This window comes from Lissotriton vulgaris, chromosome 3_1, assembly GCF_964263255.1.
Source record: "Lissotriton vulgaris chromosome 3_1, aLisVul1.2, whole genome shotgun sequence".
Lineage (NCBI taxonomy): Eukaryota > Metazoa > Chordata > Amphibia > Caudata > Salamandridae > Lissotriton > Lissotriton vulgaris.
This window is the reverse complement of record NC_141689.1, coordinates 296137208-296154460: the sequence shown is the minus strand read 5'-3', so window position 1 is coordinate 296154460 and position 17253 is coordinate 296137208. Positions and strand designations below refer to the sequence as shown.

Below are 17253 nucleotides of genomic sequence, written 5' to 3'. Positions count from 1 at the left end.
GAGAACTGGGTACTGTAATCAGTGCTTACTAGAGAGTTTACTATATACCACACTGTTTGCAAACAGTGAACCTTTCATGAGAAATACCCAATAGAATATGTATAAGTATCTACTAAGAACAGTGTACAAAAAGAAAGAATTTGCAAAAAAAATAACCAAGATCTGAAGGTGCTAAACGTCCTACTACATGTTATGTTATGTTATATTTTATTTCTATAGCGCACGGCTACTCCAACGGAGTGTCCCGGCGCTTTGAGTTGGCAGCTCATAAAAGAAAAACATAGCAGATAAAGAACTTTCAAAAAGCAAGATAACATAACTAATGGGTAAAAAGCCAAGTTTTTAAGCCTTTCTTAAAGGACAGCAGATTAGAGGTGCTGCGTAAGGCCAATGGCAGAGTGTTCCAAAGCTGGGGCGCCCTCACACTAAAGGAGCGCCCCCCAACCCGGGCCCTCCTAACCCGGGGGACCACCGCAAGAAACAGAGACTCCGACCGCAGAGCTCTGGTAGGGCGATAGAAAACAAGCCTGCGCTGAACGTATTTTGCTCCCTGGCCAAAGAGCGCCTTATGAGCCAGAGTCAACGCCTTAAAAACTATCCGCTGCCGGATAGGCAGCCAATGGAGTGACTGTAGCAGGCCAGACACTCTAGCTCGCCTACGGAGGCCAAAAATGGCACGCGCCGCAGAATTCTGCACAACCTGAAGTCGCTGCACAAGATAATTTGGAAGACCCAAATAGAGAACATAGGCATAGTCTAATCTGGAGCCAATCAAAGCTTGCACGGTAATCTTCTTATGCTCTTCAGTGAGCAAAGGGAGGAACTTCCGTAGCATCCTTAGAATGCCAAAACATGTGCCCGAGGATCTGAGATCTCATCGTCAGATTGCTGTCAATCTTAACTCCCAGGTTTTTTGCCACCTGGGATGCCTGAGCTGGAGGAAACATGTCATTCGTCCACCATGCCTGCCAATCTGGGTCTGAGGTACAGCCAAAGAACAGCACCTCCGACTTGTCGGAGTTGCATTTGAGGCTGTTCTGCTGAAACCAATTAAAGACCGCCCGAGACAATCCCGAATGCTCTCTCTATCGAAATCCTCCCCTTTCCTACATGTGAAGAGCAGCTGAGTGTCATCGGCGTAGGAAACGATCTGGGCCCCAAAAGACTCCGCCAGTGCCGCCAAAGGGGTCATAAAGATGTTAAAAAGAGTCGGGCTCAACACAGAACCCTGTGGAACTCTGACTCCCAATGGCGGCATCTCAGCGGAGCTAGGGGGGACCCAGACCGTTTGTCGACGGCCCGCTAAGAAAGATGTAAACCAGCTGAACACTGTCCCCCTCAGACCGATGTTATGGAGTCTGGCGAGGAGCCCCTCATGGGGGACGGTGTCAAAAGCCGCTGACAGATCAAGCATGACAAGCATGGCTTTACCTCCAGAGTCCAGAACCTCCTTGATGGCCTCAGACACTTCTAAAAGCGCCGTCTCGGTGTTCAAATTGGGCAGAAAACCAGATTGCGAAGGGTGCAGCAAATTGTTCGTCTCCAAAAAAGCAGATAGCACGCTGTGTACGTGTTTTTCCATAATTTATGCCAGCGCTGGAAGGAGCGAGATAGGCCTGTGATTGGCCAACACCTCGTGGTCTAGGCCCGGCTTTTTGAGGAGGGGGATCACCATAGCCTGCTTCCAAGCTTGCGGGACCATCCCCTCCCTCAAGGAGCCATTCAAAAGTGGATTAACCACTGGATTTACCACCTCCGCCATCCTCGCCAGAAATTTGGCCGGGCAGGGGTCTAACGGCGACCCTGATTTTAGATTAGCCAAAAGTGCCAGAGATGTGGCCGGAGAGATGGGCGGAAAGACGCACAGGACAGAGTCCGGGGTGGGCGATGGAACTAACCCTATCCCACTGCTGGGCTGAACTTCATCTGACCTCCCATGGAAAGAGTCCTGGATCAGTTTGATCTTGTCTGTGAAGAACTTAGCAAGGTCACAGGCCCATGACTCAGAGGGAGCAGTTTGAGAAAGGTTAGATCTAGGAGTTCTGAACTACCTCACAACAGTGAAGATCTCCTTGCAAGAATTGGAGGCTGCCTTAATCCTCCTCGATAAATAGTTCTTTTTCTCTGAGAGGATATCCCGGTGATAGGCTTTAATAGCAGACCTATAAGCAAGTCTGGCCGTCAGGTCATACTGAGAATATGCATGCACCCTTCATACTGTCTTGAAAACTTAAAAAATAGCTCATCTTCTGAAGCAAAAGAAGCACATGTACATAGGTTAGTACCTGTGCACACAGCCTTCGCTGTCATGTAGCAATGGTCATGCTGACACTTTTATGTCTAAAAATGTAAGGCTGCTTACAAAAGTTAGGATTTACTGCATGGAATCGTACCCCTGTTGAAAACGTTTTCTGCAGAACTAAAAAACGTGTGTGGAACATAATAAACACAAGTCAACTTTCACCTGCAAATAGAGTTACTCTTGAATGCAAAGATGTATAACGTGTTCAATACCTTTACACATCTATAGTGCATCAGGAGCAGATGTTTTGTAAACACTTACACTCATTAGCTGGACCCTGGCTGTACAAACTTTGGTAGTAATATAGTACTTACTCGCCACTATGTAAACTCTGTAACAAACTAGCACAATCCTTGCAAGAGGTCATCAGTGATGTTATTTGAGATGTCATGAGTGATGTCATAAATGATATCATAGAGAATGTCATGAGTGCTGTCATATGTGAGGTCATAAGCAGTGCATGGCGGGGTGCAACTTATACTTAGTGCTGCTAACTATATTTCAGTGTTTTCTTTTTTAGTTCAGAATGTTAATGTCATTGACCAATTCACCTAACTATAGCGTGAAAATATATATATTACCCACAGTAAGTCGCCACCGGGCAGTTATAGTTTGGTCAGCGTTTCCATAGCAAATCCGGTTTGTAGTTTTACTAATAACTTTGGCCCCATTTGCCGAATCTCTATAAAACTTTCCAAAAAGGTGCCACTTTTAGTTTTAAAGTATTTTATTAGAAAGGTACAGCTGCAAAAGAAAACAATTCTACAAAGAAGCAGTGCTTGCGCCAGGGGCGTCCCAAGAATACAGTTCGAGTGTCCCAGCCCTGGAAGGCCGCCCTAGTATCCGGCGCCGTGCGCGCAGATGTGCAAAAGAATCCAAGGAACAAATCCCCAACATTACGTACCCTTCTTTGAATAAATAACACCCCCCAACAACCCCCTCCCTTTCCCCCACTCCTCCCACCCTGTCCAGCGCAATGCAATATAGAGCCCAGGTATTGTCTCGATCATCCTCTCCGTCACCCACATCGCTCATAAGGTCATACTCATTCCCCCCCCCCCCCAATCGAACGGAACATTACAACGGTGGCGTAAGCATCATAAGTCTCAGGTATCTCGGGCATCTAATTTCCTTGAATTCCGTGGCCAGCAGTGTGTGAAAAGGCTGCCACAATTCCCGAAAGCTGTCCACTTCCCCGGCTAGTGTGAGTGAGAGCTTTTCCATCCCCAGAACATGCCACAACCTGTGTAGCCAACCCGTGTGGGAAGGAGTGGTTGGCGTACGCCAGTGAATTAGGATATTCTGAACAGCTGAGCCCAGCATAATTGCGATCTGCCTCACCCTACGAGATTTCAACGGGTACATTAAGCCATTGGGGAGACCAAGCAGGGTGTATGCCGGAAATCGGGGCAGTTCAACCTCAAAGCATGTCTCTCTCATCAAGCACCTCCGACCAGTATGCCTGTAATACTGGGCAGTCCCAGAGGATGTGTGTCAATGTGCCTAACTGCCCGCAATTGCGCCAGCATCTGTCATCTATAAGCTGGTTCATCTCATGCAGTCGTTCCGGGGTGTGATACCAATAAGTGGAGACTTTGGTGAAGGTTTCTGTGAGTCCTACATGGTAAGCTGAGTGTCTCGCCCGGTATGAGATCTGTTCCCATTCCTTGTGGCTAAGTGTTCTCCCCAGTTCCCTGTCCCAGCGCTCCCTACCAGGAAAATGGAAATGGGAAGACGGGAGCTGTAGCATCTTATAGAGGTCGGTTATGAGTTTTGTGTCTGAAGTGCGTGTCACCAGCCACCTTTCATACGGTAACAGTTTCCTTTCTGCCGATTCTCTAACCTGTGGTTGCAGGGCCCAGTGTCGAACCTGGCAGTATCTCATGCGGTCCGATTCAGTCATCCGGTAACTATCCTTAAAGCTCTGAAAGGGGATTATTCCATCTTCTGCGTACATGTGAAAAAGCGCTCTGCAGCCCTTCTCCCTCCAGTGCGAGAAGGCCCCAGGTTCTGTCCCCGGCGTAAAGTCTGGATTGTCCACAATGGGTGTGAATGGAGATGGGAATGTGGTAAGATCGAACGTTCGATTGGTAGTGTCCCACACTCTCAGCGGTACCTGCGTGATACAAGAGGCATAGAGATTCGGGGGGGCGGTGTGACCGGCGGAGAAACGGTATTTCCTGTAGGGGGCGCCCGCTAACGCCTGATCTTGGAAGAGCCAATGTTTGTCTGACTCCCACCTACTCCATTCCACCAAGTACCGCAATTGGGATGCCTGGAAGTATTTGCGCAGGTCTGGGACCCCCAGTCCCCCTGACTCCGGCGCCAGAGTGGTAAGGGCACGGCGCATTTGGGGCTTGCGGCCCTGCCACACAAAGCGGGACACTTCAGTTTGCATCTGCTGAATCCATCCTCTAGGAGGCTGTAGGGGCAGCGCTCGGAATAAGTACAGCATCTGGGGCAAGATCGTCATTTTAGTCGCTGCAACCCGGCCGAGCCAGGATATCGTCCCTTTGTTCCATCTCCCCATTTCCTCCTTAACTTTCTTACTCATCGCCTCATAGTTGATGGAAACCATCGCCTGCAGCGTTGGTGCCAGCGCTATCCCTAAGTATTGCACCCGGTTCCCTGACCAGCGCAGAGGGAAGAGCTCCTGCAGTTCACGTCTCGTTGCGGGTGTAAGGAAGACATCCAGAGCCGTGGACTTCTCCACGTTCATCCTAAAACCTGCTACTCCCTCACAAGCCTTGAGTTCAGCCATACTTGCGGGCAAAGCCCGCCGCGGGTTCTCTAGCGTGAAAATGACATCGTCCGCGTAGAGGCTGATCGTGTGGGTGTAACCACCCATCCATACTCCGGTCACGTCAGGGTTCTGTCGCACTCGTTGAGCAAAGGGCTCCATGTAGAGCACGAAGAGGAGAGGGGAGAGGGGACATCCCTGTCTCGTACCGCGTTCAATGTCGAATCGCTTCGAACCACAGCCGTTTACACGCACCACCGCAGATGGGAATTTATAGCAGTTAAATACCATGCGTCGAAATTTCTCCCCCATTCCCAGCCGCGCCATCACTCGCTCGAGGTAAGGCCAGTGCACTCGGTCAACCGCTTTCTCGGCGTCGACCGAAAGCAGCATCCTCTCCCCCGGGATACGCGAGGCTTTTTCCAAAACGTGTACTATTCTTTTAGTGTTGTCCACGGTTTGTCGCCCAGGCACAAAACCAGATTGGTCTGGCTCTATCAAGCCAGGGAGGTACTGCGCCAGCCTCGCTGCTAAGATCCCCGTGTAGATTTTCAGGTCCACATTGAGGAGGGAGATCGGTCTATACGAGCTGCACTGGGTCCTGTCCTTCCCCGGTTTGGGTATGACCGACACCGTTTCCTGCAAGAGGTCTGGAGGAATAGCCCCTGGGTCGGAGAAGGAGTTGAACAGCTTAGTCAAAATTGGAGCTAGCGTCGAGCTAAATGTTCTATAGAAGAGGGTAGTGTAACCATCTGGGCCTGGGGCCTTTCCGTGCTTAAGTCTGGAGATCGCCGCAACAACTTCCTCGATCCGTATCTCCCTTTCTAAATAGTTCGCTTGCTCTGGGGACAGGGGCGAGAGTGGCACCGAGTCCAAGTAAGCCTCCGGCTCCTCCACCTGCGCATCCCCCGCCGCATACAGTTCAGCATAGAACCGGCGGAAGGCTTCAGCTACGTCCGCGTCATCCGCTGCCCCGCTACCCCCTCTATTTCTTTCACCTGACGACTCTGATGCACCGCTCTTAGTTTGGCTGCCAGTAGGCGGCCACATCGATCCCCCCCTGTATAATAGGCATGTTTTAAACGTAACGCGGCATATTCAGCCCTATCTAAATCTATTGCTGACAAGAGTTTCCTGGCTGCCTTCAGCTGCTTCCATACCCTGGGAGCCCCGGTGCGGCGGTGGACCTGTTCGAGTTCCCTGACCTTCTGCGTGAGCTCGTCCCGTTTTAGTTTCCTATCTCTGTTGTCAGCCGCTGAGATCGCTATGAATTCTCCCCGCAACACTGCCTTAAGGGCACCCCATTGAGTCGACAGCAGGGTATCAGAGTTAGAATTATGTAGCTGAAAGTCTTTCACCGAGTCAGTTATATGCTGCACTACCGTTTTTTTATGGAGGAGCGTGTCCCGAAGCCGCCAAACCCCTCGCTGAGCAGGATTCCATGGGAGAAGAAATGTTCCCGAGACCGGCGCGTGATCTGAAAGAGAGATAACTCCTATGTCTGAAGCGGTGGCCATGTCTCGGACCGGACCCGAGACCAGCAAGTGGTCCAGTCTGGCGTATGTCTTGTGTGCATGTGAGTAATAAGAGAAGTCTCTATCTAGCGGGTGAAGCCCTCGCCAGAGATCGTGCATGTCCAAGTCAGTCAACTGTGTTTTCACTGCGCGTGATAGCTCCCCAGTTTGTGGGTGTCTCTGAGCTGACCTGTCTGTGGAGGAGTCAAAGACCATGTTAATGTCTCCCCCCAGTATTATGTGCCTATCTGGCGATGCTGTAACGTCTTCTAGTGCTGTGCGTAGGAATCTATCCTGCTGCTCGTTCGGGCCATAAATCGTCCCTACCGTAAACAGTAGGGTTCCCAGTTTGAATCGGTAGGCTAGGAGCCGCCCTTTCCGCTCTACAAGTTTGTGCAGCACCTCCCCCTTAAAGGATTTGGACAAAAAGATAGCCACCCCGGCCGTTTTGGTCGTGTTAGAAGAGAAGAACTGTGTAGGGAAATGGCGGGACTGCAACCTGTGACAGTCACTAGCCAGTAGATGGGTTTCTTGAAGCAGACAGATGTCCGCCTGTGAGCCTTCTAATAGTGATAGGATCGCCCTCCTCTTTGTGGGATTATTCAACCCCTTAACATTCAGGGTCAATACCTTTAGTTCTGCCATCATTTGTCGGGATTACCTTCTGCATGCAGTAGAACTGAAGTGTGTGGCATCTGAATGACCTTCAAAGTAGCCCAGGTGCTGAGACAGATCTGTGTGGGTGCTCCGAAGACACTGGACAGGGTAGCCCCAAACTTCCCCCCCTCAACTCTCCCCCTCCCAACTCCCAAACTCCCCCCCCCCCCCCATTCACTCAACATACTCCCCAACCTCCCGACTCGTCCCCTCCCTCCCCCTAGTCCCCAACTCCACAACTCCCCCCTCCCCCCTCCAAACTTGGTCCCCGAACACCCCCTCCCCACCCATCCACTGCAACCCCCCCCCCCGAAACCTAGAATCAATAGTCCCAGTCCTGCCCGTACCGGACAAGTCCGTGGTAAAGCACCTCAGTGGACGTCCTGCCACCAGTATCCTCCCCTCCGCCCCCCCACCCACACCATACCCCAAGCCAGCTTCAACAGTGATGCAGTGTCATTCTCCCCCCGGAGCCATGTTACGCGGTCAGTGCAACTCCACCTTCGGCTGCCGTGTCCCTGGAAAGTGTCTGAATGGCATCTGCCATCCCAGCTCTGATAGTGGGCGAGCCCGGTCTCCGTGATGCAGTCGATGCCCTGCGCCTCGAGACTTTCCGCCATCCCTCCTCGGTAGTGCGACGCCTCCGTGGCGTGGAAGATTCCTCCTCTTCCGCGGTGATTCCCAACACTTCGCAGGTGTCCTGAAGGGACCTCAATTGGTGCGTTTCCCCGTTCCATCTGAAAATGAGGCGGAAAGGGTGCCCCCAGGAGTAGGGCGTGTCGTGCTGCCGCAGGAAGTCCGTCGCTGTCTTAAATGCTTTGCGCTTTTGAAGGGTAATCGTGGAGAGGTCCTGATATAGGGCCACAGGGTGACCCCTGAATGTTATCGATTGTTTTCTCCTCGCTTCGGCCATGATCCTTTCTTTCACCGGGAAGTCTGGTAGGAAGGCCAGGATGTCTGGTGGGGGCCCCGTTGCTCGCCTCGGCGGACCCACCCTGTGAGCCCTGTCGATTCTAATAAGGAAGTCCTCTGATTCGCCTAGGATGTCCCGGAAAAGCTCCTGCAGGTACTCGACAATGCCAGCATTCTCCTCCGAGGTCGGCACCCCCGTACCCGTATGTTGTTCCTCCGCGACCTATTCTCCAAATCCTCATTGTGCAGTTGAAGGTCCAGGTGTTGATCTCTGAGGCGCAACACCTCCTGCTGCAAGAGCGTGATCTCTTCGTCCTGTCTCTGCGTGGAGCTTTCAACCGAGGCCACTCTCTCTCCCAGGCCATCCACTTCCCGGCGTATTTCACGCACCTCCCCTGCCACTTCCTGCTTCAAGGTTTGGAAGTCTTCCCTCAGCGTCCCAAAAAGGGTCTCTAGAAAGGACCTGGTGACCGGGGGTTCTCCATTGCTCACCACTTGGGAGCTGCCGGACGCTCCTGGCGATGTCTGGTTCTTGTCGCCCCTGCCTTGGGACTTGCCAAGCATCTCAGGGAGAGTGCGGTCCCCCTTTTTATTGCCTTTCTGTCCGGCCATCTCGCCTGCTGGCCCGCTGTTCGTGCGTGACTCGCCTCAAACCCAGCGCCTTCTTCACAGGACCAGTCTCTAAGCCCCAGCACGCAGCACCGGGGCAACTCAGCCGCCACCTCTGCTTCTCTGCACCGAGCGCACGTCTCCACAGGGGCCCAAGTTACGAACGGGCCGGAGAAGTCCCCAATACAGCTCCACTACCTTGCCCCCAGGTAGCCGTGACGTAACAGGACTGTTTGCTCTCCACCGGGTAGGCCTCTCCTTGACTAGGCCAATGCTGCCGCACCTCGGTCACCCCAAGCCTGTGACGTTGGTCGGTGGGCTCCGCTGTTACCCCAACATCCGGTCGCTCATGGGAGGCCCCAAATTGCCAAGGTCCGGGACGCGGGCCCCCAGCAAGTCCCCTCGGTCGGACCGGGTGTCACCCTGGGCCCCAGCTGCCTCCTGTGTGCCTCACTCCGCCCCCATGCAGTCCGCGGGGTCAATTGCTGCCACACCCGGGCCCCCGGCACGTCTCCACACCCCACCTGCTGCCTCCTCACCTCATCCGAGTAACTTGGGGGGGAGGGGGGGGTCCGCTCCGTCTCCGCCTGATCCGCTGCTATCCCGGCTTCCCTGGCACCGCGCCCCGGGTGCGCTGCTATGGGCACTGCAGCTAGGGGTCACAGGCGCGGCTCGGCGGTCCGCAGGCACCGCCGCTGCGCCGGGTTCTCCCCTGCCACCGGAGCTGCCCCTCCGCTGTTCCGATCACCGCCGCCTTCCGGCTAGGCCGCAGCCGCGGCCTCAATTGGCCGAGGGGCGGGCTCAGGGTCAGGCAGGCACCAAGGTTGGCGCCGTCCACGGGGCTCCGCCCCTCCCTCACCGGACTCCTGCGCTCGCCTCCGCCGGGTCACCGACCCCACTTGCACCGGCTCTCAGGCTGGACCTCGGGAGCGCCAGGCGACGCGACACCAGCAGCTGTGCCACAGCACCGGCCCGCTCCACTGCAGCACCTCGGGGCTCCGGGGCCGCCCACACCGCTCCCGGCTCTCTCAGCGACGGCGAGTCCGGACCCCAGACCAGCGGTGACCGGAAGCTCCCCCAGTCAGCTCCGCTTCCCCAGGTAGGCAGGGGGGGAGAAAATGCTCAGTTTAGGGGCTTCGGTCCTGGCCGGGAGTGGGAGCTCGGAAGGACACGTCCTCCTACTCCTCCATCTTGGCCACGCCCCCAAGGTGCTACTTTTGACTAGTTTTTGCATGGAAACTTTCAAAGTGATGCACCAAGTGGGGACGAGAAAAAAGGGGGATCCCAAAATGCAAAAGCCCTATGCATTTTCTATACAATTTTTGTAGGCAGGGCTACAGGAAAAACTTCTAAAAGGAATTACACCAAATTTGACAGTTGGCAGATTGTGCTTTTTGTGATTTCGTGTAAATCCATTCAGTAGTTTTAGAAAAATTAAGGTTTAAAAAACATTGTATATCTAGACGGTTGGGTCCGCGAGAGTCTCGCTGGAATGCCTATTTAAAGTTGGAGCTTTCTGATTGACCCAGATCATTTTTTTCCCTTGGGCCATCCTGCTCCCATGGGAAAGAGCACTCTGATTGGTTACCAGAAGCTTGAGAAAAATGTTGCTGTCAGCCATTACAGGACTCTGGGACTAAGTCCCCTGTCCTGAAGGAAAAAATAATTTTTTTAAAAATCACACAAGGGGGCAGGTTAAGAATACCCTGCCCCCCTATGGCACATGGGGACGGCTGAGATGACCCCCAAGGGCCATGATGTAATAATTCTTCAAGTACAGGGAGGGGTTACAGGGCTCCCCTCCCCAAGCCTGGGGTTGCATTCCATAGGGGTGGATGGACATGCGGCCCTACCTCCCGAAGCTATTATAGGCCCCAGGGAGCTCACCCTCAGGGCTGAAATTTTCAGACAAGGGGAGGGTGGCCCACAGCCCCACTCCCAGAGACCTCAATTACTTTAATTAGGGGGAAAGCTGTTTTCCCTTCCCTGAGCTTTCAATGGCTCCGGCGAGTCCACACATGGGGGCCGCATTCCATAAGGGGTACCATTATAGGCCCTGGGGAGCCAATCTCTCAGGGGTGATTACTTTAACGGTAGGGAGGCCGCACAGCCTCCCTCCCCGTGCCTTCAAATTCCTCGGAGGCTCTCCGGGGTAAAAATGCTCAAATAAGGGGAGGGGAGCCACGCAGCAACCCTCCCTGAGCCTTTAATATTCCTTGGGACCCAATCTCTCGGTGCCGGCTTGCATACTGTGTCCTGGTAGCCCCCCCCTGGACACAGTGGTTTACCTGCCCAAACTGGAAGGGAAACTTGTTTTTGCTCCCACCAGCAGGAGCATTTTTTGAATTCCCGCCAAACAGGAGCAAACACAAAGTCCAGTCTTAGCGGGCAGTGGCTTTAAAAATGCTTTGGGCAAGTAAACTGCTAAACACCTAAAAAACCCTCTGATCTCCAAAGAACTGTGTGACAACTTCTCCAACTTCATCAGTGACAAAATCATGAAGATCGAGCTGTCCCTCATATTCGTCCCTTGAACATAACCAATCATTCAAAGGGAACCCCCTTCCGAAAACGAAGAAAACAACCTCTCTTCTCACCTCATGGCCTCCCTATCATCGATCACCCCTCAGGACCATACTGGGAACAACCATCACCATGGGGCTCTCCACCCCTTATAAAAGCTGGAAGGTATTCTACCCACTCTCGGAGGAAGACGCATCTGCTCTGCTGGCTGCTCCCAAACCCTCTTCCCACCTTCCAGCATTCTTGGCAAAAAAAGTTGATCACGCCTTAATCCCCCTCTGTACAAAGATTATAAAAAAATCCTTGATGACGAGAGTGATGCCAGACTTCCTCAAATTCTCTCAAGTCACTCCAATGCTCAAAAAAATCCTGATGCAGACCCGAACGACCTCAGTAACTTCAGACCGGTCTCCAATCTCCCCTTCCTCGTCAAAACTCGAGAGAGATGTTTTCTCGCGCAATTAAACCAACACATGGACAACAAAAATCTCCTGGATCCTCATCAATCGGGCTTCAGAAAAGGATGCAGACTGAAAACAGCTATTCTGAACATCGTAGATGACCTTCACAAATCCCTGGCTACAGACCGATGCTGCCTGCGCATATTCCTAGACCTATCTGGGGCCTTCGACACAGTCGACCGCAAGCGCCTCCTAGAGCCCCTCCAAAAAAGAACTGGTGCAGAAGGGGTGTTCTTACGCTGGTTAGCATCTTTTCCACAAAACAGATCACAACAAATTAAAATAAACAACCTGACCTCTGACACAACAGCAATTACCTGCGGCGTACCCCAGGGCTTTGTCCTCTTGCCCATGCTGTTCATTATCTACATGGAGCCCCTAACAGTCATTCTCAACCAAGCAAACACCCCCTTTCATCTATATACAGATGACTCCCAACTCTAATCTGAAATATCCTCACTTGCCGACGTCCACCAGTTAATTGCCACCTTCATAGAGGTCCAACACTGGCTGATGCAAGAATGGCTAAAATCCATTATGCTCTTCACTCCACACTATCCCTAGCTGACTCTCCAGGAATCGCAATAGACCCGAAACTGACAATGAAAGATCATACAAAGAATAGCACAAAGAGTGCTTTCTACAACCTGAAACATCAGAACAAAATCAAACCCTTCCTACCACCGAATAATCTCAAATCTGCCGCGCAGGCGCTGGTGTTGTCTAAATTAGACTGCGAAAATTAATCAAAAAATATCTCCCCTGCCCTGAAAGAACTGTACTGGCTCCCATTTAAGGCTTTCTACAGTTTTAGAACAGCCTGCCTAACTCACAAAGTCCTTCACACGGTAAAACCAGCTTACCTCACCTCTAAACTCAAAAAGGCAGGTCAAACAAGATACCTAATGAGCACAAACACTCTACTCCTTATTCCGACAAAAACTCACAAGCAAAACACCCAGGCACGCTCTTTCTCGAGCAATGCCCCAAAAATCTGGAATTCCATCCCAACACACATCAGAACTAACCCCTCATTCTTGAGCTTCAAGGACAATTAAAGGATCTCCTTCTAAACCAACATGTCACCTAGCAGGGTATCAGTTACCCACAAAGACCTGACCTCTACCCTGAGATCTCCTTTACCCCTCCCCCTGCTACTTTTCCTCCATCATCCTCAACCCCTGCCTTGTCCTGATTTGATGCAACTGTACCATCTACACGTTATTGTTGAACATGTACTGTTGTAAAGTACTTTGATACCCTTGCGAATTTGCCAGCAAAACATAAACTCTTTAAAAAAAGAAAATTCTGCCCCCACCCTTCAAGGGAGGGAGCAACATAAATAGCTCCTCCATCTGGGCGGGAACAATGCTGGCTCCCACACATGGGGGGAGCTGGCTGGTGCCGGGGGTTGCACAGCCTCCTCTTTTTTGTCAAAAAGCCAAAGCAAGTATGTCTCCTCTAACATTGCACATTGAAAAACGATCTGAAATCCTTGATGGAGGTGAAAGATCGTTGATTTATTGGAGTGCAATCTATTCTGTACTGACTGTCAAAGATGAGTGGGCTCTTTCTTGTTGTCTCCTGGTCTGAGAGCAGAGTTCATAGTACTCCCTTTTGATTGCTGTGGAGTATGCAAAGGTGCCCAATCACCTACAAGCTCTGCTTGTAAGGCGTATAGTATGCAGCAGTGTTTCCACCGTTTTCTAGGCCATTGTTAATCAAAGTACGGTCCGGGGAGGGTGCATGCGACCCTCCTGACCTTTACATGTAGCCCCCTGATCAATAGCAGTTCTGGGCTGCTGTTTAATAGTCTCGGGACTAACAAGAAAAATATGCGAAATAAACAGGCAAGCATTTGTTCAAATAATAATTTGTCTTAAAAAAATAAAATGAAGTAACTAGGGAGTCTTGCACTAATCAAATTTAGGAACATATATATTTTAAAGACATCTTGCAGCTACCATGTAAAAATATGATAATTTCTCTTCAGAATTCAAATAGTGCATTTAATAAACATGCAGAACCTTTTCACCTTAGTACATCAGATTATATCAGTGCCTTGAAAAGAATTATTTTAAAAGTGATAGTTTTAAAAAAAGATTATAGAAACTTAAATTCTTCCCTCCACCCTGACAATGGTGAACTAATGAGTAAAGTCAGTTGTTATATGCACTCTTTGGGTGACTTGGGTTCCTATTATAAATAAACAACATTGTAGTTTATTAAATCAAACGCAGGGTAAGGTTTTGTACAGTACATGTCCTTAAGTCATTTATTTTGTGGTCCTCTTGTTTGTGACAATGAAGAAAATGGAGGAAAAGTTAAGTAAAACAATTGCCTAGAATCACACAATTTGATAAAGTGGGGCAGCAGGGATTAGTCCCATGTTTTATGGTTTCACAATGTGCAGTTCAGCTACTAGAAGTATATGATTCGCTTCCCCTACATCCTCCTTACCGCCAACTTCCCCTGCCTGCCACTCCTCCGGCTTCAATGCAGCCTCTCACATCGCAGACCAAACTTATTGGCTACTAGGAAAATATTTGCGAGTGCCCATCTTCTAGGCTAATGGGCACCTTGGTTATTTTAAGCAAATATGTTTTTTGACAAGTGTTGCATAGAGTGTACACTGTTCTTAGTAGATACTTTTTAATACTCTGCGGTGTATTTCTCAAGAGAGTTTCACCTTGTGCAAACAGCGCCCAGAAGAAGACACCTTTCTGGAAGCCGTCAGCCATGATCTGTTTTTAATGTACCTTTTGATAAACCTGACATTATAATAAATGGCATTGAAACGTACTTGATCTGAGAAATATTATAGTTTTTGCTCTGAAATCCGCGCCGCTGTAATCACCAGAGGAGAGCAGCTCTACATGGGGAAATACAACACCACCACCACCACGGCCCACTCACTCGCTCACTCACTCACTCGCTCACTCACTCACTCACTCGCTCACTCACTCACTCGCTCGCTCACTCACTCACTCACTCACTCACTCACTCACTCACTCACTCTCCTCTTTGGAGGGATCCCCAAACCCTCCTGTACACACACAGATATATTTGGGACAAGGTACCGTCCCAACCCCCTCCACCCCAACCCGCCACCCTCCTTTATAAAAACTACTGCATACCCATCCCTGAGCCCTTAGAACCTCTTATTATGCCTTTGCCATCCCTTAACCCTAAACCCCTTACAGCCACATTCCTTTACCCTGCCCAGAGCCCTTAAAACCCCTCACTACCCCCTACTCTTGCCCATTCCTTAATCCATTATTCTGCCTTGCAGGGTTTGCTGTACTTTTTTAGACTTTTTTCTTTTTTTTATAAGACATACCAGTCGGATTAAACACTACCTCCGTGTTTGATGCTGTTTGGGTAGGCTGCATCTAAATATTGTGCCTAATCCAGTTTTGGCCTATACCCACATCTATCTTCCTGGGACAGGACACACATTTTACAATAAAAATGCTCTCTCCACTCCTATTTTGAATTGCACTATTACTTGGTGGATATGTTATCAAAGGTTGGGACATGCAGGTCTTAACGTGGGTACATAGCAGAGGCTTACTAAAAGGTTTGGATTTTTCTGTATCTGCATTGAAAATGGGTACTTGTAATGTAGGAATGCAGGCTTTGCTACACAGTCTTACTTTTTCCAAAGCCACATTTGTACTCGACCAATTACTTTTTCTTAGTCTTCCTGTTGTCATGCACATTCTTTGCTAAGTATCCACAAGAACACTATAGTCATTAAAAAAAGGGGATGCTAATCTTGTCCAAGAAATAATACCTGAGTAGATCTGCTGATGTCATGGTTTCATCTTAACATGTTTGCAGAGTTGCTTAAAGACTAAAGAGAAAATGTACAAGTGATGCACCCTGGTGGATACAGGTGTCTACCCTAAGACTTTGTGTTGTCTACTCTAGAGATTTGATACCATGCATCCAGTTTATTGCAAGTGGTGGATATTTTGCCAGTACCATCAAATATCTTTATTAGGTAGCCACAGGTGTCACAATTCACGTAAGGGATGTGCAATATGAAAATAGTAAATTCTCCTTCGGCTATTCCTTTTCCCTGCAGATGACATGTATGAATCTGTAAATGATCGTGAGCTTAGACAAGTTTTTGAGGGACAAAACCGCATTCATCTTGAAATCAAACAACTGAACAGGCAACTTGACATGATACTTGACGAGCAGCGGCGGTATGTCACTGCTGTAACAAATGAAATAGCCAACAAGGGAGCTGGAGACCAAAGTCAGCAAATGCAGGTGAGTAACTGTAATGCTCTGAACTTCCTACACACAGATCATTTTCAATAAAGGTTTAGCCCTGTTCCCATCATATTTATTGCTAACATATTTAGTAGCCCAATTCCTGTGTTTTTTTCTTCAGGTGTCGCAGAAGGATCTTGAGGCTCTTATACGCACACAGCAGGATGTACTGAAACAAGTGAATGAAATGAGGTAAGCAAATATTAATGCATTTTTTGTGCTTCATTGAAATCACTAGAACTTCAAATTTCTAGAAATGTCAGTCTAGGTTCAGTAATGGTTTTCAAAATCAATAATCTCAGTCCACATTTTTAAATTTCAAGTCTGGTGTTATCCTTTGAAAGGGATTGGTCGCTTAAAGTGGTTTTTGGTCTCTGCCGGGTAACCATTGAACTTTTCAGTTAAAGTATTTTTTTTAACAAACTATTAGAAAGATAGATAATTTTTGATTGCACAATTAATTAAAATCATTGCAATCAAAACTGGGTTAATATAAAGTGCCTCCCCCGCATGCTCAGCACTATGTGACTTCCATTTCTTTGTACTGTTGGCCATACTTGTATGCCCTTAGTTGGAATCAGGCCAAATTGAAATTGAATTGAATTGAATTGAATTGAAAATTGAATTGAATTGAAATTGAAAATTCCATTTATATAGCGCATAACCACCCGAAGGCCTCGCAGCGCTAGGGACTGAATTCTGTGTGCGACTGCAGGGAAAGAATAATGCGCTTTTGAGAACAGATGGGTTTTCAATTCTCTCCTAAATGACATCAGGTTGCTGTTTTTCCTGAGGGACAGGGGTAGGGAGTTCCATGCCTTCGCCGCTGAATAGGTGAAAGAGCGGCCGCCCCATCGGGCTCTCTTGATTTTTACTTTGGTTGCCAGGTGCAGTGAAGCTGAGCGTAGGGTTCTAAGCGGCACATACGGCGGTATTAGAGGGTACAGTACTGCCGGGCCAGTTTGATGAAGGGATTTGTGCAGGATGCACATGGCCTTGAATAGTGATCTTGAGGCTACTGGAAGCCAGTGAAGCTCCTTTAGGGCGGTTCTCGCTGACTGCCAGCGAGGGATATTAAACAGTAGTCGGGCGGCGCAGTTTTGAGTGACCTGAAGTTTTTTTGTCACTGTTGCCGGGGCCCCAAGATATAAAACATTTCCGTAGTCCAGGCGGGAGAGAATCAGGGCCTGGACCATGACCCTCCTCGCCTGGAATGGGAGCAGAGGGAGCACTTTCCGGAGCATTTTCATT

The 17253-nt window shown here is 49.7% G+C and overlaps 1 protein-coding gene across 1 annotated transcript in view; it reads left to right on the top strand.

Annotated features, from left to right (window-relative positions):
- LMAN1 (lectin, mannose binding 1) overlaps positions 1-17253 on the top strand; it is a 304017-nt gene that overhangs the window by 119745 nt on the left and 167019 nt on the right. Inside the window, exons 9-10 of the mRNA XM_086960488.1 lie at positions 15809-15999; positions 16124-16194. Coding sequence (XP_086816614.1) covers positions 15809-15999; positions 16124-16194 — 262 coding nt within the window. The remainder of the gene's footprint in view (positions 1-15808; positions 16000-16123; positions 16195-17253) is intronic.